The 24762-nt window shown below is 42.3% G+C and overlaps 1 protein-coding gene across 1 annotated transcript in view; it reads right to left on the reverse strand.

The window, feature by feature from the left end:
• The window catches only part of CCZ1 (CCZ1 vacuolar protein trafficking and biogenesis associated), a 30490-nt gene extending 14777 nt beyond the window's left edge, over positions 1 to 15713 (reverse strand). The window contains exons 1-10 of the mRNA XM_081819302.1: positions 15521 to 15713; positions 14475 to 14572; positions 14282 to 14375; positions 13919 to 13996; positions 13505 to 13552; positions 12510 to 12593; positions 11258 to 11433; positions 3354 to 3435; positions 1440 to 1501; positions 1023 to 1134 (exon numbers count right to left, since the gene is read on the reverse strand). Coding sequence (XP_081675428.1) covers positions 1023 to 1134; positions 1440 to 1501; positions 3354 to 3435; positions 11258 to 11433; positions 12510 to 12593; positions 13505 to 13552; positions 13919 to 13996; positions 14282 to 14375; positions 14475 to 14572; positions 15521 to 15634 — 948 coding nt within the window. The 5' untranslated portion in view covers positions 15635 to 15713. The remainder of the gene's footprint in view (positions 1 to 1022; positions 1135 to 1439; positions 1502 to 3353; positions 3436 to 11257; positions 11434 to 12509; positions 12594 to 13504; positions 13553 to 13918; positions 13997 to 14281; positions 14376 to 14474; positions 14573 to 15520) is intronic.
• Positions 15714 to 24762: the final 9049 nt, after the last annotated feature.

A 24762-nucleotide genomic window follows, 5' to 3' on the forward strand; every position in this document is an offset into this window, starting at 1 on the left:
AAGCGGAAGGCAGACGCTTAACGACTGAGCCACCCAGGCATCCCCCAGATTGTTTTTCTTTAAAAGGACCCTTGAGTGGCGCCTGGAAATGTCTGCCTTTGGCTCAGGTCATGATCCTAGGAAAAAAACCAAAAAAGGACCTTTGACTTTTACCCAGGGATACGCGCTCAGTTGCCTGTGTGTGTTTAAGGATGGGAAAAGGGGTGGCTGGCTGGTTTATATACAACACTTCACTTACTCCCCTCCCTTCCAAGCTCACCTCCCACTCCTGACTCCTTAGGTGCTGTCTCCAAACCAGGAGCTTCTCTGGGTTTCTGTGGGGGCACGTGGGCTCTTGCCTCAGTGCACCTCCTCCACTCACGTCCTTGGCCGGACTTCATCAGCACCCCACTTACACCCCCTTCCTGCCTTCCAGGGAGAGAAGGATCCCTCCACTCTGATGTTCACCTCCACCCTGTGCTCTCACACCACCATTTCTAGGCCTTTACAAATTAAAACATAACTATACTCTCAGGTGGGGAAGAAAATAAACACACATGCTTATTAGCCTTCTTTCTTGAACCCAAAACCACCTTTAGAAAACCCAACCTAACGTATCTGAGCTATGACTGGACTACCGTTACAGAATCAGCAAGCCCGTGCTTTCCAATCCGAGAAAGCAGAACTCACTGAAGTGTGGCCACAGCCCTGCACCGGAAGGCATCTAACGACGAGGCACCACCATCTTTGCTGGCCTCTGATGTGTGAGCACACGGGGCTTCAAAAGCTTCTGAGTCACAGCCTCAGACAGTGTCAGACAGTGATTCTTACACTAATAAGAAAAGCACTGAAAAGGAAATGAAAATAAACCCACTGTTCCAGAGAAGCACCCATTTTGAGTTTTACAACAAGTAGAACTTTCAACATCTGTTCTGAGAAATATTTAAGAGGTGTGTAGGCACACTCACTCGTGTACAAGTGTACTGCAAGGAAGCTTTACTTTCACATTAATCTGTACTGCTGGAGGGAAAAGCAGTTGTTACCTTATAAACAATTAAATGCAGTGCTTCGTAAGTGTCATCCGTATTTACAAAAATTTTGGGGAATCTGCATTTTGCTTCTGGATCATTAAGGTTCAAGGGTCCAGTAAGAAATCTGAAAAGTAAGCACAGAAATGACTCAATTCAATTGGGTAAATGATAAACAGGAATATGTAAGACAGAATATATTACCACTTAATATATATTCTTTTTTTTTTTTTTGGAAGCTAGACATTACTTGGAAAACACCAAATTTCAGAGTCTGATAAAGTTTTAATTCACTGGAAACAACAGCATTTCCTTTGCTGATGACTGCCAATAAACAGCACAAATGTAATTCAGTGTTGATGATTTTACCTTTGCCAAAAAAATAAAATAAAATAAAATCCAATACTATATATCGAAGAACAGAAGTTCTACCTTCCATAATGCTGAAGATTTCCTGGCATCTCCGCCCTTACTGGAGAATCCCTTCCCGCCAACTGTAAACAAATTCAACATTGGGAAATGACTTATTAGATTTTCTCCTTTCGAAGCTTTGAAAACCGCATTCATACCTACCAGTTGGCTCCATGCCATTTTTCTGTATCATTTACTCGTATTCCTCCCCACTAATAAAAGGGAGGGGGGATTACAAGAGCTACATAAAGGCTGCATTGATATGAACCAGAACGTTCATATCTTCATCGTACCCTATACTCCACAGACTGACTTAGTTCCTTTTATAGCAGTGACCGAAATTTCCCACGTGGTTAACGTAAGCTAGGCAATGACCACCTCATAGGACCCTAGCGGCAGCACACTCTTCCTATTGTCTCGTTGTGGAAACTCAAGTTAGCGTAAGTTCCCCAGCACACAGCGCTCCTGTGTGGCAGGGCCAGGCGCCAACCCCATGCCTGTCTGACATCAAAGCCTTCCGCCAGGACGTCATGCCTCCTCACGATTTGTATCTGTAGCACACTCCTGAGACTCTTTTGCCGAAGATGTACTATTTCAATACGCACAGGAAAAGGAAAAAAAACAAAAACAAAAACAAATCCAATAGTCATGTTAGCTGAAACTTCTTTCTAAAAAATTCTGACATTCTTTTAGTCTACATAAAATTTTAGCATATAGCCACACACACACAAAAAAGGTTGAAAAACATTCTAAATCCAGTAGTAAAAATGGGTATCTGACCCTCAGGTAGGCAGTCTGTACTGAGAAAAAAAGGCCTCATGCGCCCACACTCACATTGCCGTGTTGAATACTGTGGTTTCCTATTTTATAAGCCCCGCTCTCTGGGCAGGTAGATAATAAAGTACCAGGGTTTTCTGCTGGGGCAGCTGCACTGTCACACATGGAAAAGCCTCCTGAGGGTGTGGACGTAAACAGGTGCTTTAGCATCAGGCAGATCCTAAGATCAAGTCGTGGCCCTGCCACTTCCTGGCGAGGTGACCCCAGGTATGTCATGGAAGCCCCCTAGCCTGAGTATCCTAGCTGTAAGGTGGGGATAAGGTATCCTACTCAGGATCGTTGTCAGGATGCCAGGAGATAATTCACGTTTGCTGGGCACTCAGGACAGTGTCTGGGACATGGTACGTACCTAAGAAACATGAGCCACTGCCCTCAAACTGCCTAGAAAGGAACTACATGCAGGACCAAGTCCTTCTCAAAACCGGACTTTCAATTTCTTATCAAAGAGGGTTTTTTTTCCTGTTGTTTCAAGTTATAGCCTTAAATGGGGAGGGAGCGAGCGAGCGTGTGTATGCACCTCAGCTGAAATGATTCGTGGGCTATGAATATTTTTCATCCTCAACCTAATGACAGCTGCAAAAGGACACTTTGGGGAGAAGGCTGCAGTATTACTTATAGGTCTCTGCAGAAAACTGGGAAAGTAAGCATCACAGTGGAAAAGCCAGGCAGGCAATAGAATATCTACAGAATGACACCTCATGCTTGTAGGTGACAAAACCACAGGATTCACCTTTCTTCTGTCAAAGATCCCAGGTGTTTTCAAGTTCCCAGAACCCTACCTAAAACCTGTTTCTCCGCTACCCAATGAATTGCTCCTCTTAAAAACAGACCTTTGCTATCGTACTTGAACATAACAAAACAAAGAGCTGACACACATGATTTTCTGTGTTAAGCGATACACAACCAGATAAATATCACACTAGCAACGTAATGTATAGGTCAGAGGTGCCCCACCGACCACCGCATTACTCCACCCTCCTCCCCTGCCCCCCCCAGCCCCCCAGCCCGGTGGGCTTGTATGTATACATACAACATACACATGCATAGAGAGAGACAGAGGCGGGGGTGGGAGGGAGGAAGACCAGTGCCTGGCCGTACCTCAGGTTCGATATGCCTTGGAAACAGAGACGTGGTGAGGTATTTGTATAAAATTCTCATGTCATCTTGCTCTAACCCACTCCTGAAATAGCAGAAAAGCATGGTGTTAAAAGCCTGGAACTGGTCTTCTGTCTTCCTGTGGCTCTGATCATAATAAAGCTCCTCTTTTTTTCTTGTTTACATTATAGCCAGAAGCCCTTTCCTTGACTGGGAAGTTCCAGAAGGGAAGGAATTAAACTAGTCTGCCACTAGCACTTTATCCTGAGCCGGCAAAGGCGACTACTGTGTCATCCTGCATTTTACATGCCATTTTAAACAAGAAGTCACTGGTCTGATTTGATTTGACTTGATTCCTTGCTTGAATTCCACGTGGGATTCTTCAGGGAGCATTAGTAACCACAACACTCCACTTCAGGTAGCAGACTTCTCTTCACTTTCCAGGCTATAGGGAAATGCCACCTGCTTGCACCCAGCCTCCCAGGAAACACTGGCCTGCTGCTGATGGGGAACTTGCTCCTACTCAGTCTCAGAAACGTATGTGGATCTTAATTCTAGGACTTCAGTGTAGGCAGAGAGGAGGAAGAGAAAGCAACAAACTTTCAGGCAAGTCTAATCTGAAATGAAGCAAGAGTAAGCAGCACGTGGAAACAGTGCTGAGACACCGGCAGGCAGCAGACCCCATCTGGGATCAGTTCTCTAGGTAGGGATATAAACAGGCCATGAGTCTGTGTCTGATTTTTTTCCATTCAAGACAACCAGAAAAAAAAAAAAATCCTGTGATGAAATCCAACTTTATTATAAATGAAGCCTCTACACCGTATTCCAGAGGCTCTCTCTTCTTTTCCCAGTGAAACCATCTGTTAGAGAAATTTGGCTTTCCTTGGCAAATACACGCTGCTCCCTTCCTGAGACTCTTCCAATGCTGTCTCACCTCTTCCTTTTCCTCTACCGCCTCTCTCCTTTCCAGGTCAATTTTCATAAGGTCTTGTCCACAACTAAAACTATCAGGGGGGGAGCCCCAGCCCCTTAAGCAGGTTTGTTTTGTTTGTCCTATGACAACTCTAACTCTCAAAGTATTATGCGGCCAACTGGGCGGATGGAATCTCCAAATCAAACACATGAAGTCACCCGTTTTTTTTCTTTTACAGAAATAACTGAGGTAAGAAGACAGAAGGAGGAAAACAAAACAGGTTCTGGATGTTATTTTCCTTTTAAGACTTTAGTAAGAAGTACCAGTAGGGAGGGGTTGTCGATGATAGGTAGAAGACACTACATAAATGACTATGGGCTGGGCAATTTCTTCTGGAGCTGCACTTCCAATAAGAGCAGCTAGTGGGGGGCGCCTGGGTGGCTCTGTCAGTTAAGCATCTGCCTTTGGCTCAGGTCATGATCTCGGGTCCTGGGATCCAGCCCTGAGTTGGGCTCCCTGCTCAGCAGGGAGCCTGCTTCTCCCTCTCCCTCCGCTGGTGCTCTCTCTCGCTCACTTGCTCGCTTTCCCTCTCTCAAATAAATAAACAAAATCTTAAAAAAAAAAGAGCAGCTACTGGGCGCATATGGCCACTGAACACTTGAGATGTGGCTTGTTGAAATGAGTGTAAACCACACGCTGGATTGCTAAGATTTAGCACGAAAAGAATAGGTCATTAATAATTTACGTTGTTTATGTGTTGAAATAATAAATTTTTAATAGCTCATTAATAATTTAAGCCTTTACAGGTTGAAATAAATAATTTTAGATATATGGGGCTAAAATGTTAATCTTACCAGTTTCTTTTCATTTGAACATAGCTACTAGGAATCTTAAAATTATATATGTGGCTTGCACTATATTTTTTTTTTTACATTTATTTTATTTAGGGGTACATGGGTGGCTCAGTCGGTTAAGCATCTGCCTTCGGCTCAGGTCATGATCTCAGGGTCCTGGGATTGAGCCCCTGCATAGGGCTCCCTGCTCTGCAGGGAGTCTGCTTTTCCCTCTCCCTCTGCTTGTGCTCTTTCTCTCAAGCGTGCTCTCTTTCTCAGGTAAATAAATAAAATTAAAAAAAAAAAAAAAAGACTTTATTTGAGAGAGCGCAAGCCAGCAGACAGGGAGATGGACAGAGGGAAAGAGAGAATCCCAAGCAGACTCCCCCCTGTGCGTGGAGCCCAGTGTGGGGCTTGATCCTGAGTTCATGACCTGGACCAAAATCAAGAGTCAGATGCTTAACTGACTGAACCACCCAGGCACCCCTGCACTATCTTCTTATTGAATGTCGCCATTCTAGACCATAGGACACGAAGTAGGAAAAACCCTGTAAGAGGAGACGGCAGACAACACTACTTAACTGCTTACCATGTGTACTGTGACTAGGGCTTTGTTTTATTATTTCGCTTTAGATTTAATGCTAGGCATTAAATACCCTGGTATTGGTCATCTGGATAGAAAACTTAAAAAGAAAAATACTAAGTTGCAGCCAGGTGTCCAGAGCACAAAACCCCAAGTAGGCGATTCCCACGTGGCCTACAGCGAGGCCTCGGACCACAGTAGCCCTCTCCAGTGTCTGCCACCCCCATCCCTACTTCCGCTCTCCTACAAAGAATAAATGAGGCGATAATGCATTATAATTATGGAAGATGTTACTATTGGGGGAAGTTCTTATTAAAAAAAGTTAAAAAGTTAAAAAGTTCCTTCCTTAGTGCAAATAAACAAATAGATAAATAAATACACAAAGCAAAAAATTCCTGCACTAACAGGCCCAAATGATTCAGGACTGCATCAATGGTTCACATCAAACAGGCAATAGCCTAGTCATGCTCAGAAGTGTAGGTGTTCTCTCAAAGTCTCTCAAATATGGTTAATATGAATAATTTTTTCTTATTTAAACTTATTTTTTGAAATAATTTTTTATTTATAAAGTTTATTTTTTTTAAAGATTTTTTTTTTTATTTGACAGAGAGAGCACAAGCAGAAGGAGAAGCAGGCTCCCGGTGGAGCAGGGAGTCCGATGTGGGGCTTGATCCCAGCACCCTGGGATCATGACCTGAGCCGAAGGCAGATGCTTAACCAATTGGTGCCCCTAAAGTTTTTTCTTAAAAAAAAAAAAACTTTTCTTCAGCTTAAATCTCAACTGATCCATTTGAATGCAATGTAGAAACCTTCATATCAGGTTCAGTTTTGTCTACAATACAGATATTATTGTCATGTATTAAATATAATCTAGTCAAGATCCAAGGGTATAGTCAACTTTGATTAACTTACAAATAGCTAAACCATTTATTCATAAAAGCATTAACCTCTGGAAAGTAAATCAATTCACTAAAAAGAAAATTCTCTCAAAAAACAGGCCAAGAACTCTGGACAAGAAAGTTGACTGACATCCTCTTACCAAACAGCGGTAATGTCTAATCCTATCATGGCCACTGCAACACCAAATCCATCCATTAAATGCAACAAAGTCCAAACAGAACTAGAAGATATTTTCTACTAACCATTTGCTTTGAGCTCACAACCATTTACCAAGCATCTACAATGTACCAGGTTCTGGCCATGTCCTGGGACAGACAGACGTTTCTACCTTCAATCAGATAATTTCAAAACAATATAATAAGTAGCAAACCAATCCAACAGTACATTAAAAAAATCATTCACCATGATCAAGTGGGATTTATTCTTGAAATGCAAGGGTGGTTCAGTATTTGCAAAACAATCAACGTGATACATATCAATAAGAAAAAGGATAAAAACCATATGATCATTTCAATAGGTGCAGAAAAAGCGTTCAACGAAGTACAACATCCATCATGATAAAAACCCTCTGCAAAGTAGGCCTAGAGGGAACATATCTCGACATAATAAAGGTCATATATGAAAAACCCACAGCGAACATCATACCCAATGGGGAAAAACTGAGAGCTTTTCCCTAAGGTCAGAATAAGACAAAGCATGTCCACTCTCACCACTGTTATTCAACATAGTACTGGAAGTCCTAGCGAGAGCAGTCAGACAAAAAAGAAATAAAAAGCCATCCAAGGGCGCCTGGGTGGCTCAGTCATTGGGCGTCTGCCTTCGGCTCAGGTCATGATCCCAGGGTCCTGGGATCGAGCTCCGCGTCGGGCTCCCTGCTCAGCAGGAAGCCTGGTTCTCCCTCTCTCACTCCCCCTGCTTGTGTTCCTGCTCTCGCTATCTCTGTCTCTGTCAAATAAATAAATAAAATCTTTAAAAAAAAAAAAAAGCCATCCAAATTGGTAAGGAAGAAGTAAAACTCATTATTTGCAGATGACATGACACTGTATATGTGGAAAACCCTAAAGGCCACCAAAAAACTATTAGAACTGATAAATGAATTCAGTAAATTCACAAAAATCAATGTACAGAAATCTGTTCCATTCCCATACGCTAATAATGAAGCAGCAGAAAGTGAAATTAAGAAAAGAATCCTATTTACAACTGCACTGAAAACAATAAAATATCTAGGAATAAACTTAACCAAGGAGGTGAAACACCTGTACTCTGAAAACTATAAACCACTGATGAAAGAAATTCAAGACAACACAAATAGACATTCCCTGCTCATGGACTGGAAGAACAAATATTGTTAAAATGTCTATACGACCCAAAGCAATCTACACATTTAACAAAATCCCTTATTAATACACCAACAGTATTTTTCACAGAACTTGAACAAACAATCCTAGAATCTGTACGGAACCACAGAAGACCTCAAATAGCCAATGCAGTCTTGAAAACACAAAACCGGAGGCATCACAACTCCAGATTTCAAGTTATATTTATAACGCAGTAATGATTAAAACAATATGGTACTGGCATAAAAATAGATACATAGAGGAGTGGAACAGAACAGAAAACCCAGAAATAAACCCACAATTATATGGTCAATTAACCTTCAACAAAGGAGGAATGAATATCCAACGCGGAAAAGACAATCTCTTCAACTAATGGTGCTGGGAAAACTGGATAGCAGCATGCAAAAGAACGCACCTGGACCACTTTCTTACACCGTACACAAAAATAAACTCCAAATGGATTAAAGACCTAAATGTGAAACATGAAACCATAAAAATCCTTGAAGAGAGCACAGGCAGTAATGTTTCTGACATCGGCTGTAGCAACATTTTTCAAGATACGTCTCCCGAAGCAAGGGCAATAAAATAAAAAATAACTACTGGGACTACATCAAAATAAGAAGTTTCTGCAGAGTGAAGGAAACAGTCAACACAACTAAAAGGCAACCTATGGAATGGGAGAAGGATATTCACAAATCCAATAAAGGGTTAATATCTAAAATATATGAAGAACTGATACAACTCAATACCCAAAAACCAAATAATCCAATTAAAAAATGGGCAGAAAACATGAACAGACACTTCTCCAAGGAAGACATCCAGATGGCCAACAGACACATGAAAAGATGCTCAACATCACTTATCATCAGGGAAATACAAATCAAAATTACAATGAGGTACCTCTCAGAATAGCTAAAATCAACAACACAAGAAACAATAGGTGTCAGTAAGGATGTGGAGAAAAAGGAACCCTCTTGCACTGTTGGTGGGAATGCAAGCTGGTGGTGATGCAGCCACTGTGGAAAACAGTATGGCGCTTCCTCAAAAAGTTGAATATAGAACTACCCTACGATCCAGCAACTGCACTCTTGGGTCTTTACCTAAAATATACAAAACACTAATTCAAAGGGATACATGCACCCTTCCCCATGTTTATAGCAGCATTATTTACAATAGTCAAATTATGGAAGAAGTCCAAGTGTCCATAAATCGGTAAATGGATAAAGAAGATGCGGCATATACATACAATGGAATATTACCCAGCCATAAAAAAGAATGAAATCTTATCATTTGCAACAATATGGATAGAGCTAGAGACTATAATGCTAAGTGAAATAAGTCAGAGAAAGACAAATACCATATGACTTCCCTCATATGTGGAATTTAAGCAAGAAATGAGCAAAGGAAAAAAGAGAGAGACAAACCAAGAAACAGACTCTCAACTATAGAGAACAAACAGATGGTTACCAGAGGGGAGGAGGGTGGGAAGGTGGGGGAAAGAGGGGATGGGATTAAAGAGTACACCTATCAAGATGACAAAAATAAGAATGATTTAAAAAAAAAAAAATTGGGCTCCACGTGACAAAACAAAGCATTCAAAACTAAATACACGCAAGCACACACACACATAAATACAATAGTAAGCAATAAGAACAAATATATATTCTGTTCGTGAACTATAAAATACTTCACTGGTATTTAAACACACCAGCTTCGTAACTAACAGTTGCCTCCCACAACGTGTCGTTTTTCTTGAAGCTCCTTCTTACGATGACTGCCTGGGGCCACCCTTGCCCCGTCGGCGTATTGGGCTGGGACCCCAGAGCAGTCCTATGAGCCACCGGAGCTGGACACTGCTTAACTCCAGGGGATGTCCTTCACAGAGACAAAGATGCCAAGAGGATCCCCAGGAGTTGGGCAACAAGCAGCCCTGGGAGCTCTGCTTCCAGACCCAAGCCCACTGGTCATGCTGGTTCCACGGCCTCTCAGCAGGAGCTGCTGACTTTGAGCGGGGCCTCTTGCTCTAGGCCTGTACCCTTTCTCACCCCCAGAGTTCACGCCTACGTCAGGGGTTATGCGGTCAGGCGATCGGAATCTGAGCCACCTTCCTCTGACAGCGGCACCTGAGATCACGGACTGCTATGGGATTCTAGTCCATCCCTCCGTCTCCTTGCTGGGTGCAGCCTTTCCAGCACCTCCCTGGAAGTTCGGCCTCTGGAGGGCCGCTCCCTCGTCAGACCTGACTCCCTCCAACCCTGGGTAACTCCCCTTCAACCTCTCACGGCAGCATTAAGAATTTCATTTTACTACCACAGCGTGAATATCATAAAAAGCAACTAGAACAAGGCCAGCTAATACAGCATTAAGTGTCCTGCTAAACAATTTGTTAAATAAAAAAGGAGACACCTTTTCATCTGGACGTCATGTTGTTTTCACAGGAGAAAACGAATTCTACATGAAAACTCATCAGTGTGTTCCACAAACAGATTCAAATTTCTTTGGATTAGCTTCTTTCTCTTCCTAAAATGATGCTACAAGATCTCAGCAGGGAGAGGATGGATTTCCAGAAACCACGACTGCCCTTTCTGTTAGCTGAACTCAAGTTTTCAGGCTCAAATACGGCCACATCCTTAACGGCAGAAAGTGGGGTACAGTCCATGGAAACATGAAAACTGAACACGGTGAGCCCCCGGAACAGCTCCTGAACCCCAGTGGTCCATCTCAGATCATCAGCTGGCTCCAGGTCTCTCTCAGGGCCACAGCCTCTATGCGGTCAGTCACCTGCCTAGCCACACGGCTTCTTCCGGAGCTGTCTTAGGTAGCGGAAAGCATTCAGTTACAGTTCATCTTTTCTTCTCAAGTATCAACACTTTCAGAGAAATTGTTTTTGTTTTTACTATAGGATGCACCTTTGGTTGCCAGTGGGTAAGTTCCTGGTATTATAGCACATGTAACCTCTTGGGTATTTTTAAAAGCCTAGCTTTAAAAGAAAGTATGCAAAGTATGCTTTCCACATTTACTATACTGTTTCTTTAAAGAGGTTTTTGGAAGAACACCAAAATAAAAATAGGATTCCTAAACTTAACTCGATAGGAACATTTTCTCCACCTTTCATGGATCCAGTTTTAAACTCCCCTGCTTGATCATTTTAACCCAAATTACCCTGCCTTTGGTTTAAATAATCACTGCTTTACTTTGACAGTTACCTATAAATATGCTTCCTACCTTGCCCCCTTGCTATTCATTCCAGTTTGATAACCTGCTTTCAATCCAGTTGTTGCTATTTTTATTATCCTAAAAGATTCTCTTCTTTTGTATGACAAGCCTTAGGGTGTACATACCAGATTAGTTGATCGTTATAGAGAAAGGCAGTGTATTTGACTATACTCAGGCTTTCCTCCATTCTATTAATAAAGGACTGGATTTTCAAATAAGTCATTTTATCCAATGGGAAGAAGCTGATTCCACCAAAAATGTCAAGGAGATCACATGACTGCAAATGCAACGTTTGCAAGTACTGTAGGAAAAAACAAGGCATTAAACTTACTGTGAGTACACTGAATATAACACTCTGACAGCTGAGAATAGTCAGTCAATTTATGGTATGATTACATACTAGCATACTGATAGGACCAGTAAGCAGGTGAGCCACATCTAACTGGATGTGAAATTGGTACCAATTTCAAAATACAAAGTTCAAACATAAGTCATTAATCATTATTCAAGATTGTCTTATCTCTTTGAGTTAATTCCTTATATGAGTGCTCCTCAAATTATACTAATCTCATTAGGGATCTACACAGTGATATCACGGACAGACAGTACCATCTTCTACTAAAATAACATCGAAAGGACAGGTAGTCAGTTGCTGACAGATAGGAGAGTAATGAAGGCAAGAAGAACAGGAATTAGGAGACAGCATGAGAGTAAATAATTATGGTCATTAAAGTGCAGGAACAAATAGGAAACAAAAGTAATTCATAAAAATGAAATAATTCAAAAACAGATCAAAGGTAGTTCAGGGGAAAAAAAATAGAGAATTATTTCTCCAAAAGGTAACCTGAATTCTACCAGAGGTAAGCTATATAAAATTTAACTTGCAGTATAACAGAGTGACAACTATATCAGCACATTCATTTATCATTTGGGAAAAAACTCACTAAGTAATAAAATCTATCATGGCAAAAAATTTTACCTTACGTCAATACAGATTAAACAATACTCTGTTTAGTGAACAATAATCAATCCATAAGAATGCAGGACTCAGGGCAAGAGTTTAAATTCGGCTAATTAACCAATCACCATGCAGTACGTTCGCTTTTGAGTAAGCCCACACAGACGCAGGTAGAATGAGGATGAAGCCAAAAGGTCTCCAAAATGATGTAGGGGTGCACACAAATGGCAGGATGCTCTGATCCTGCACAAAGGGTTACCGAAAGATTCAAAATGGAAGGAAGTTTTCTCCCTATTCTGGTTTTGCCACAATGTACCTTAGTTTTTGTCACTTTCAAATCAAGAAACAAACTTGTATGTATATTTCTAAAAGTCTCTTTGAAGACTACTAAAATTTTAAGTAAAATTCAAAATACTTACCCGATGGAAGAATTTCTCTAATCTTTCTTTTAGGAGCTTGACACCTCCATCTTCCATGGCTCTCAGAAATGTCCCATTAAAAAGCTAATAATGTAAAAGAGTTTTTTAAAAAGTCAATTTCTTAACACCCTTCAATTTGCCAGTATAACAGATTCTTCTTTTCCTTTTAGATTAACTAATTCACCTTATTTAATCCCCTCTATTATTTTTAAACATACAAAATATTTACATGAGAAAGCCTGAATTATAAAATAAATTACAAGAAACCAACACTTTGTTAATTGAGATTTCTATGTAATCACCTAATCCCTTGGGGCATTTTTTTTTTTTAAGATTTTATTTATTTATTTATTTGACAGAGAGGGAACACAAGCAGGGGGAGTGGAGAGGGAGAAGCAGGCTCCCCGCGGAGCAGGGAGCCCGATGCGGGGCGGGGCTCCATCCGGGGACCCTGGGACCATGACCTGAGCCAAAGGCAGACGCTTAACAACTGAGCCACCCAGGCGCCCCAGGGCATATGTTTTTAAGTAGGCTTCTCGCTCAGCATAGACACCAACACTGGGCTTGAACTCATGACCCTGAGATCAAGACCTGAGCTGAGATCAAGAGTCGGACGCTTAACCGACGGAGCCACTCAGGTGCCCTGCATTTTTTTAAATCTCAACTCATACCTAAGTTTCACTTCACATAAGTAATATCGCCACTCCTTAAATCACACAAATATCTGCAGTATGCCTTTTCTTTCCTCAAGCACATGGACTCTTTTTTACCAACAGGGATACATTCCTAGTACAAGGCTGGGAATAGAGAAAAACTCAGTACTCAGTGAATAAGTGTGGACATAAACCTCAGTGCTGTTTCAAAGGCTCCATTATTCTTCCCCTAAAACAGATACGTACTCACCAGGCAGTCATCGAAAGAATTAAGATTTTTAAACGATTCCTGTAAACAGGGGTAACTGGTTAGACTAACTTCAGAAAGCGCGTCCTGCTTACCTTGTACATACTGTAGCACTGTCGTAACACTGAGCTATAAACCTTGTCCTGCGAACACACACACACAGATCTCAATTCAAGCGCAAAAAAGTCCATGGCACAGCAAATATACAATACTCTTGGCAACACAATATAATGCGTGTAAGCTTGGACCCACAACTTTTGTGTGTGGACAATCAGATGTATTTAAATTCAGTTATGAACCAGTAAGCCCAATTTTATGAGGGCTCTTAACAGATGCTTAGAAGGCATTAGTGAGACAAGATATACATTTTTATACAATTGTGCTAATATAAATAGACATAAAATTTCACTCTGCATATCCTGAGAATCTTCTTCAAAAGTGACATAGCTTAAATTTGACCAAGTCACTCAACATTTTCTAGAAATATGAAATGAAAAATGACACATTACCAACAACTCCTCCTCTTGGTATTCAACAACTGGTTTTCCATCTTTACTTTGCTTTTCAATTATAGGATTCCGAACAACCTACACAGTTTTGATAGAAAGAAATTACACAATGACCCAATTATAGAAGTTTTAAATTTTCCCTTAAATGAAAAAATGTGAACATGTCACAACACCAAAAACACAACTTCTTAAAACAGCCCCAAGAACAAATACACTGAATAGGAGTTCGATTTTAAAACTGCAACCAACTTTATTGTGATTTTACTTTGCAAAAGCTAGAGGACTTTCCTAAAGTCCTAACAGTAAAGATCACCCATAACTTCGCTACACAAATTCAAAAAGATGTACTGTGTATGTAAATACCATGACCATCCAGAAATTCTCTTCTGGTTCATTGAAGAACTGTCTATTCTTCTGTGTATGTAAAGACTTTGCAGGTTTTGATGGACTAAAGGTCCTAAAAAGGTTAAAAAAGAATATGTTTGGGACGGTTCTCCAAGTTGTACGAGGTGTAAGAATTCACTGAGCTCTGCAAAAGCGCATTTAAAGGCGTTACCTTGTAAACTGTACAATAGCTTCACATAATCCAACATTTCTAATTTTCTCATTCTTTTCTACTTCATTTGGATGGTAAAACAAAATTTTATTTTCCTCCTAAAGTATGAAGAAACAGAATCACATTAATATAAGCATTTTTTTTTTTCATCTCGGCTGTTGAGAATGTTAACATCAACCTCTCACGTCACCCATGCTAGCGGCAAAACAAAACAAAAACCCTTTTCAGAAAATCAAGAGTTATCTTCCCCTAAGTCTGTAAACAACGCTCACCAGCCTGGAAGGCAATTGTGATACTCCGTAAGTCACGTGTCATCTGGAGGCTCACTAGACAATTATTCTGAAAACTCGATCTTAGGGTTTCTTTCTTCATGCTCATTTGCGAAAGACCAACATTTGTAAGAAATAAGCGTGTGCGCACGTGCGGACACGTACGCCTCCCGGCGAGTAAAGCTCAGCAGGTTCACGCGCATTTGGACTGACAGCTTTTAAAAGGACCGTGATTTGCTGCCAACAGAACCGGACATCCTTTTAGGCAGTCACCGTCCTCACCTATGAAACAAAAACCCATCCCTGGAATTTATCTATCAGTTCGGAAAAAAACTTTCCTAGGGTCCTCCAAGCCTGCGTTATTTTAGGGTTACAGTCCACCACTTTCGATCCACGCATCTGGTCGGGGACTTCCAGGAACAAAAAACGTAAGCTCAATTTTAGTCACCCGGGATTGGCGCAAAAAGACTCAACCCGTGTGGAGTGATAATTAGCCTGCCGAGCCTTCATTCAATACCCAGGCTTTGATCCAGGACCCGAGAGAGACCCTGCCGGCGTTGTCTGGCCCCCACTTATTCCCTGGCCCGGGAGCACGCCCGGCACAAAGCCTCGGTCGATGCCGCCCGAGGAGGGGAGTGACAGGTGCTGCGCGGTGTCCCCTCCCGGGCGCGTCCCCACGGCTCCGCAGGCCCGTCGCCGGCCGGCCCGGCCGCCCCCCGCCCTCGGGCCCTCCTCCGACGGCCGGCTGACAACGGCGCGCGGCCCCTTTCCGCGTACCTCGCCCTCGCGCGGCCCGAAGCGCGGGTTGTAGATGAAGAAGCTCAGCAGCGCCGGCGGGAACTGCTTCTCCTGGGCCGCCCCGGGCCCAGCCCCGGCCGCCGCTGCCGCCATCCCGGCCGGCCCCCGCCTCGGGAGCCTCCCTCTGCCGGCCCAGAGCCAGCTGCCCTGAGGAGACCGCACTTCCGCCTCACTCGCGGTCGCCCCGGAAGTGGTCGCCGCCGGCCCGGAAAAAGAACCCGCAGCCCAGCGTCCGCTTCTGGCGAGCGCCCCGTGAGGGTTCCTTCCCGTTTGTTTCCCTGGCAGGTGTTTCTTATTTGAGAGTGAAGGTGAAAGTGAAACTCTTTGTTTGGTTGCTCCCAGATATCTGTCCTGGCTGAAGCAAGGGCTGCGTATTTAAAGAAAAATAGAACGGGCATAGTTTCTTTCTTTTCTTTGGAAGGGAGAGTGGAGGCGCAAAGGAAGGCTCTGCGGGATGTGCGTTCAGCTGGGCGATTTGCCCCCTTCCATCATCTACAGGGTCCCTCCTGGCGTGTATGGGTTTTCTTGATCCCTGTTTGAGAGACTTCAGGTGACCGCTGGATCAAACCAAACGGATGGGGTTTGTGCTTACCCCTACCCCAGTGGCTCCGGGGAGGGAGATTGCGCGCAGATGCGAAGGCGCTGGGCTCGGCGAGGCGTGTGTGGTCAAAGCCCGACCAGAGTGTGGCGTTCCCCGCGGCGTGCCCAGTCCCGGACCTCGGCGAGCAGGGCATCGCCCTTTCTTAGTTTTGTGGAGTCACTTGCTTTTGAGCTCTGTGGATTGTGACATGGTTGGAACAGCTCGCTACTTCTGGCTTCTCGTATTGGGAGTTCAAACCCTTGCAGCCGACCGCTTGGCCAAACTAAAGACGACCTTGGCTTAGGTTGACTCATTTGTCACAGACGAAGTTTAGGAACAGGACCTCTTATTCAAACTGGCAGAATAGACCTTCATGTTTAGGGAGGAGATGCATTGGAATTTGGACGTGAGACGGATCTGGGTACTTATCCTTGCCCTATCACTCACAAGGTGTCAAACCTTGGACCGATTACCTAGCCTTTCTCCCGTCTCTGGTTCGTATTTGTAAAATGGCTAATAGTAAATGCTTACCTAGTAGGAATTGTGCTTTAAGAATTAAATGAGACTATGCATTGTACATATAGTGTCCAGAACTTCATCACTATTCAACAAATGGTTATCATTACTTGCTCTTGAAAGACTTTTCCAACTAACTTGCTCTGGTGCATGAAATTCTCCACTAGATAGAGTGTTTTGGTATAAAAGCAATAATTTAAAAATATTTTAAGATAGCAGAATCCCCTCTCCTCTCTTGTTCCTTTTATCCCCAAAAAGTCTGTGGGGAGTTCTAAATACATAAAATAGATGCAGAGCTACCATCTGTGATCTACTGAGGTCTAAGAGTACCTTCTTTTGGCTTTTCCCAGGTGCTACCCACCATTCCCATCTCCCTTGGGGACCCTAAGGCACCTGCCCGGGACCTTGTGACATAGTTTGAAAACTCCAGGTTAAAGAAGTCTCTCCTTTGTCTCTGAGTAAATACTTCTCGGAAAAGTAGAAGAAAGAGCCCAGGGCTGAAGTTGGAACACCTGAATTTTTAGTTCTGGTTTTGCCATTTATCAGTTGAATGACCTTTGACTAATCACTTCTTTAATCTCTGTTTCCTCCTTGGCAGAATGAGGTTAGTACCTGCCTCACAGCGTTATTGCAGAATTACACTAGATGATCCAAATGAAAACACTTTGTAAAGTACAAAGTACTATACAAAGGTGGTACAAGAGCACTTAATAGTATTAGTCAAGTTTTCTCCCCCGCACACTTCTACTTCCTTGTATACTTTGCCTCCTCTGCACCCAGGAAAGAGAGGATACAAAACCAAAATGAAACAAAAACCCAGAAATCCAAGTGCTTTTTAAGTTTCAAAAGCCAAGGAAGCAAGAAAGCTTAGATGTTGATGCATCTCCCTCTCTCATAGTGTGAGGGTGTGCATGGATGCGATGTGGGAGGAGAGATGATGATAGACACTTAGATGTTTTTGGAGACTTCAGAGTAGAGAGGATGTGTAGTTGCTTCCCTGCGAAGCTGGGGCTGGTGACAGAGGAGCCTCCTGATCCTGCACATCAGTCGAATGAGGAAATACCCCAATCGAAGTGGATAGGAAGGGCGGAGACACCGCCTCGCCCCAACCCCCACCCGAGCACAGCATCATACAATGAGGAGGGAACCCTCGACTCCTAGCCTCTCTCTGGCTTTGGGTTATACATCTAGCACCCCAGCTTTTAAGACTCCAACCCACAGCCCTATCTCCAAAACACCTAACATTGAATGTCAATGGGACTTGCATTTATTAGACCCACAAGACTATAGCAAAGAAGTAGTTCTTAACGGGCACGTGAGCGCTCACCATGGCGATCCCCTCAAGGCTCAGTACAGAGGAAACAGGCAAAATGCCAGTCAGTCTTCCCCGGGAAAGAATTTGACTGTGTACTTTACAAGCTGCTGCCTGAGGGTCTGGCTTCTAATTTATCACACATTTAGGGGCTGGCTGTAGTCCTTCCATGAGCCCAAAATAGCTGGTTGGCACCATACCTGATTTTCCCCTCTGGTTCACTTGAAGAATAAAACCAAGTCGCCAGTATCTCCCTGGAAGAAGCTTGTCCACACATGCAGTGTGCCAACATTTACAGTCACCAACCAAGGGATGGACCCCAAAATTACCTGGCTCTGATAGCCAGCAGGCACTTAATGAGCCCCACAGCACTGCTGCAAAAAGCAGGTTTTAAATAGGAGAGGAGCGCCCTCCAGTGGCTATACACCTGGGCTTAGCGCAGAGAGAGCTCTCCTCCCACCAGAATATCAAGAAGGAAACATCTGACTTAAAGCACAAGTTAGACCAAATGGCCCCAACAAACATTTGCAGAACATGCCACCCAATAGCAGCAGAATTCCCACTCTTCTCAAGCACACACAAAACATTTTCCATGACAGATCATGTTAGAACACAAAACAAGTCTTAACAAAATTTAATAAGATTGAAATCCTATCAAGCATCTTTTCTGACCAAAATGACATGAAATTACATATCAGCGACCAGAAGAAAACTGGGAAATTCACAAATATGTGGAGATTAAACATCATTCTCCTGAGGAACCTATGGGTCAAAGGAGAAATAAAAATGGAAATGAGGGGCGCCTGGGTGGCTCAGTTGGTTGAGTGTCTGACTCTTCATTTCTGCTCAGGTCACGATCTCAGGGTCGTGAGATCAATCTTCGTGTTGGGCTCTGTGTTCAGCGGGGAGTCTGACGATTCTCTCTCCCTCTCGCCCGCTCCCTGCTCGCACGTGTGTATGTGCGCTCACTCTCTCTGTCTCTCTAAAATAAATAGATCTTTAAAAGATAGAAATAAAAAAATATCTTGAGACAAATGGAAATGAAAACAACATAGCAAAAACTACTGGGTGCAGCAAAAGTAGTCCCAAGAGGGAAGTGTATAGAGATATATGCCTCTATTAAGAAAAAAAAAAAAAAGAGTGGTGGCAGGGTGGCTCAGTTGGTTAAGCATCTGCCTTCAGCTCAGGTCATGATCTCAGGGTCCTGGGATTGAGCCCCGCATCCAGCAGGGAGTCTGCTTTTTTCTCTCCCTTTATCCCTCTCCCCTGCTCATGTGCTCACTTGTGAGCTCTCAAATAGATAAAATCTATAATAAAAAAAGAAAGATCCCAAACAACCTAACTTTACACCTCAAGGAATTAATGAAAGAAGAACAAACTAAGCCCAAATTTAGTAGGAAAAGGGGGGAAAAAACAAGAATCAGAATGGAAATAAGTGAAATAGAGACTAAAAAGACAATAGAACAGATCAATGAAACGAGGAGGTGGGTTTTTGAAAAGACAAACAAGATTGACAAACCTATAGCTAGAGTGAGAAAAAAGAAGATGCAAAATCAGAGGAGACATGACAACTGATAATACAGAAATAGTAAGGATCATAAACTACTGTGAATAATTACACACCAACCAATTAGATAACATAGGAGAAATGGAGACGTTGCTAGAATTGTATAACTTACCAAGACTGAATAATGAAGAAATAGAAAATCTGAATAGACCAATTAAAGAATTTAAAATGTATTTCAAAGTTTGTTTCAAGTGATGCTACTAAGCAATAATAATCAAAACACTATCGTACTGACCTAAAAACAGACACATAGATCAAATGGAACAGAATTGAGAGCCCAGACACAAACCCATGCATATATGGTCAATTAACTTACAATAAAGGAGTCAGGAATATGCAAGAGGTATTGGGGAAGCAGGATACCATGCAAAAGAATTAAACTAGATCTCTATTTTACACCATACACAAAAATCAACTCAATACGGATTAAAGACTTGAATGCAAAATTAAAACTTTACTTGAATGTAAAGACTGAAACAGTAAAACTCCTAGAAGAAAACCTGGGTAAGCTCCCTGACATTGGTCTCAGCAATGATTTTTTAGATTTGATACCAAAAAGCAAAGGCAACAAAAGCAAAAATAAGCAATTGGAAGTAAATCAAACTAAAAGGCTTCTGCACAGGGTCGCCTGAGTGGCTCAGTTAGTTAAGCGTCTGCCTTCAGCTCAGGTCATGATCCCAGAGTGCTGGGATTGAGCCCCGCGTCAGGCTCCCTGCTCAGTGGGGAGCCTGCTTCTCCCTCTGCCTGTGCTCCCCCTGCTTGTGTTCTCTCTCTCTCTGTCACTCTTGCTCTATCTCAAATAAATAAATAAAATCTTTTAAAAAAATAAAATAAAAAGCTTCTGCACAGCAAAGGAAACCATCAATGAAATGGAAAGTCCACCTCTGGAATGGGAGAAAATATTTGCAAAACACACATCTGATAAGGGCTAATATAAAAAATATCAAGGAACTCCTACAACTCAGTAGAAGAAAAAAAACCCCAAATAACCCAATTTAAAAATGGACAAAGGACCCTAATAGACATTTGTCTGAAGAAAAAGGTCAATAGGTACATGAAAAGACACTCGACATCAATCATCAGGGAAATGCAAATCAAAACCACAATGAGGTATCACCTTACACCTGTTAGGTCTATTTTAGGAAAGGACGAAAGAAAAGTGCTGGCCAGAATGTGAAGAGGGAACCGTTGTGCACTGATGGGAATGTAAATTGGAGCAGCCACTATGGAAAATAGTATGGAGGGTACTCAGAAAAATTAAAAATAGAACTACCATATGATCCAGCAATCCCACTTCTGGCAATGTATCCAAGGGAAACGAAAGCATTATCTAGAAGAGATTTCTGCCCTCTGTCTTCATTGTAGCATTATTCTCAATAGCCAAGGTATGGAAACAACCTGAGTGTCTGTCGATGGAGGAATGAATAAACAAAATGTGGCTTATATGTGCAGGATAGAATATTATTCAACGGTGAGAAAAAAGGAAATCCTGCCATTCAAGACAACACTGGATGAACCTGCCGGGCATTATGCTAAGTGAAATAAGACAGACAAATACTGTGTGGTAGCACTTATAGATGGAATCTTAGAAGACAAAACCAAACCTCATAGAAACAGAGTAGAACGGTGGTTGCCAGGGGTTAGGGGGTGGGGGAAACAGAGAGAGGCTGGTAAAAGGATATACACTTTCAGCTATGAGATAAATAAGGTCTGTCCTGCTTCTTACTCTTACCGCTCTGGCCACAAAACCAACGCTGAATGCTCTTTTCTGTTTTTCCCCCTTTTTCGTAAAAGTGAAATCGACTTCGATTCCTTTCATTTAGTGAACAGGTACTAATGTAGGTTTTTTGTAAAAGTGAAGTGATGTAACTTGAACTTTTGAAAAGCAGGAGATACCTGGATATATCTGTCTCTTCTACAGGTATTAGGGGCTAGTGAGAGACCTGAACAGTCTCTGTAAGGCTACAGGCTTCATCGCTGCTGAAGTTTGAGGTCTGCTGTTGGGAAGGGAAGCGGGACAGGAAGAACGGGGGAGACTGAGGACAGACTGGAACGTACCTGAGTCTCTTCCTGCCTCCAGCCCTGATGATGGGGCGGGGCGGGGGGGGTTCCTCCAGGAAAAGCTGGTGTACTTTTTCAGAGCAGGAAAGACACACCTGGACCTGGGGGCTAACGGAGGACCCCACACCAAGGAGGGGACCCAGCAGATAAGTGACCGCCCCATGCTGAGTTCTGGAGCATACATACAATGGCTATTGCTTCACTCCCGCCTCCCCACCCCCAAATCTCAGGCCCACCTAAGACTGGGGACCTACAGCCGAAGCAAGGTGACCTATTACAAAGCCACCACACCAGCGGTGTCAAGGTTTGATAAAGTGAGGAGGTAGGGACGCAGGTGTTTTATGTTGTTGAAATATATTTTATCATTCAAAAATAATTCAAGGATGTGAATCCGTTTCCCTTCATTGTAGAACTCCTAGGAAAACAATGTCAAAAATCTGCTCCTTACCCGAAAGCGTTGACGTTTTGAAACCAGTTAGAACCTCGTGTAAACGAGTAGTCTTCCCAGTGAATAAGTTAACAGGCCAGGTGGAAACGAGCCTCGTGATTCCAATTTCATCTGTCGTCTTAAGTGTTTGCAAAGTAATACCATACCTTCACGTTAGCAGGAGCGATATAAGATAGGTTTTTGCTTGAAATTGGATTCTTGAGTACTCATTACACAAAATTAAACTGCATCGTCCCACAGAATTAACTATGCGGTTTGTCAACATGAACAAACAGAACTTCCCAACTTTGCTGTTTTTCCTATGCTTTGTTTTTGAGCTGGGAATAACTTAGGTGAAAACCTATATATTTAAAAATTAATGTCAATATTTGGTAATGTGCGAATGCTGAAGCAAAATACCCAATAATTAGGGGCGCTTAGGTGGCTCAGTCAGTTAAGCATCTGCCTTCGGCCCAGGTCATGATTCCAGGGTCCTGGGATCGAGCCCTGCATCAGGCTCCCTGCTCAGCGGGGAGCTTGCTTCTCGCTCTGCTTGTGCTCCACCTGCTTATGCTCTCTCTCTCTGTCAAGTAAATAGATAAAATCTTTTTAAAAAATACCCAGTAATGTTTGAAGTATTTTAATAATTCTTATTATTAGCTTCAGCAATGAAGCACATTCAGGAAACTGGCTTTCAGATCACATTCCATTAAATTATAAACTACCGAACTGTAAGTCAAAATTACAATTAAGTAAAAAGAGTTCAAATTAAAACCACTGTCGCAGCCCTATTTTATAAGCAAGTAGGAAAAACAGACTTCTGTAACCTATCATGCACTCTAGGCCCTCTTGTCAAAGCCAAAATACATCATTCCACTGCTGAGAACATCCCCTTCTTGAGGTAGGATGGTGGTCATCGGCAAATTAGCTAAAAATCGAGAAAGCAAGCACAAAAGTAAAGTTGTTTGCGTGCTTGTCAATCCCTTTTCCAGATTGTTACAATTTCAGGATTTTGTTTCCAGTTTTGATTTGACTCTGGATATGTTATATTTAAAATTTTTCCTCAGTATGTAAAAATATAAATGAGTCCAAAGAAATGAGTAGAAATTTCAGGAACAGAATAGTATGCAGGGCTTTCATTCATTTGAGTGTGGGATACATCTTTGGCATGAAAGTTTTTTTTAAATCAAAATTGTTACTTTGGCTTAGTGACAAAAACTGGGTAAATTCTACATCTGTTTTTCATTTCCCTAGTTACTATGCTCCGTTTCTTCAAAGGCCTCAGTCTTATCGCACTGTTCTGTAATCCTTCCAGCTGGAGATAACCGGTGTTAACATTTTGTTATGAACCCTTTCTCTTTGGTGAGGTACATACTGAATAAGATGCATTGAAAAATGAATTACTTTGTACAAAGTTTGTATAATGACTAAATTCGGGTAATTTTTGAAAACATTTTTTTGTTTTCAAATTATACTTACCAAAGATTTGGAAATGCTAATGTCTCTGCAAAATGTAAACTTAGAAAAATAACCAGAAAAATAAAAGGTGCTAATTAACAAGTATATTCAAATGCCCAGAGTTGTTGTTACTGCGTTCAGGGATGGAGTTATGTGTTGCCCACCCCCTCACCAGCACACTCAAACATCCAAACAACGTAATTTAAATTTTCTATGAGTAAAGACAAGATTGTTTCATGTAAGCATAACACCTGACAATTCTTGGGTGGTAAATACAGAGAGATGGCTCCTTTTGATTGCTACTTATTGTCTTTTGAGAGCGACTCAATTGAAATTAAGTTCCTAAAACTGGGTTGGAACAATATAAAAGCAATGTACCTGACATGGGCAAATATGATTGTCATTTTGAAACAGTAGAATGAATAAACTTCATGAATAACTGACCATAATCCTATCTGTGGAAAATTTGTGGCAATCTGTCCTTTTGTAGACATCCATCTTCTTCCAAGCATCTTCCCCAAGACAGGACATCAGTATGACCTGGACATCAGCACCCTGGGTGCTCCATATAACCCCTCCAGTCATTATCCCTAGACAGATGCCCTCCTAAGTGACAGAAAAGAAATAAGAGAAACTGACGATCTTCACCTAGATCAGGACGATGTTGCCTTTGCAGCTTCAACGGTTGATGGATTGCTTCGTCAATTAAAAGCTCATGACCCTTATTTTATTTTTATTTTTTTAAAAATTTTTTTATTCTTATGTTAATCCCCATACATTACATCATTAGTTTTAGATGTAGTGTTCCCATGACCCTTATTTTAAAACGTCATCATCCACCTGGCTTCTCCGAGGTGCGTGGTGGCCAGATCCCCCCGGAAAGAGTGGCGCAGGCTCGCTTTGAGGTATGTAGAGTGTAGCAGGGATAAAGAACCATTGGTTGGGTAAAGCTAATGGGGAGATGTGAAATAACAGAAGGATCAGAGTATCCGTGTGTGGCGTGGAGGTGATGACAACATGTGGATTGTCTGAAGAATCAAGGCTCTAAGCTTGCCAGTGTTGGTCAGAAAGGCGCTCTTGCTGACTTTATTTTGAGCGATTCACAGATGCACCTGGGAGACATTTGCACACACCAAGGGAGGGAAGCTGAGGTGGGGAGGACCTCGCCCGATTCCTGCCAGGAAGACTGAGGCACGAGGAGGGGGAATGGGAGTGCCCTTTATGGAATTTGAGCCTTCAAATACCATCTCGAATATTACTTGACATTGTTCTTCAAATGGATGCACTTTGAAATGTCTGA

This window comes from Leptonychotes weddellii, chromosome 5 (genome assembly GCF_054177405.1).
Source record: "Leptonychotes weddellii isolate Sample4059 chromosome 5, ASM5417740v2, whole genome shotgun sequence".
NCBI classification, from domain to species: Eukaryota; Metazoa; Chordata; class Mammalia; order Carnivora; family Phocidae; genus Leptonychotes; species Leptonychotes weddellii.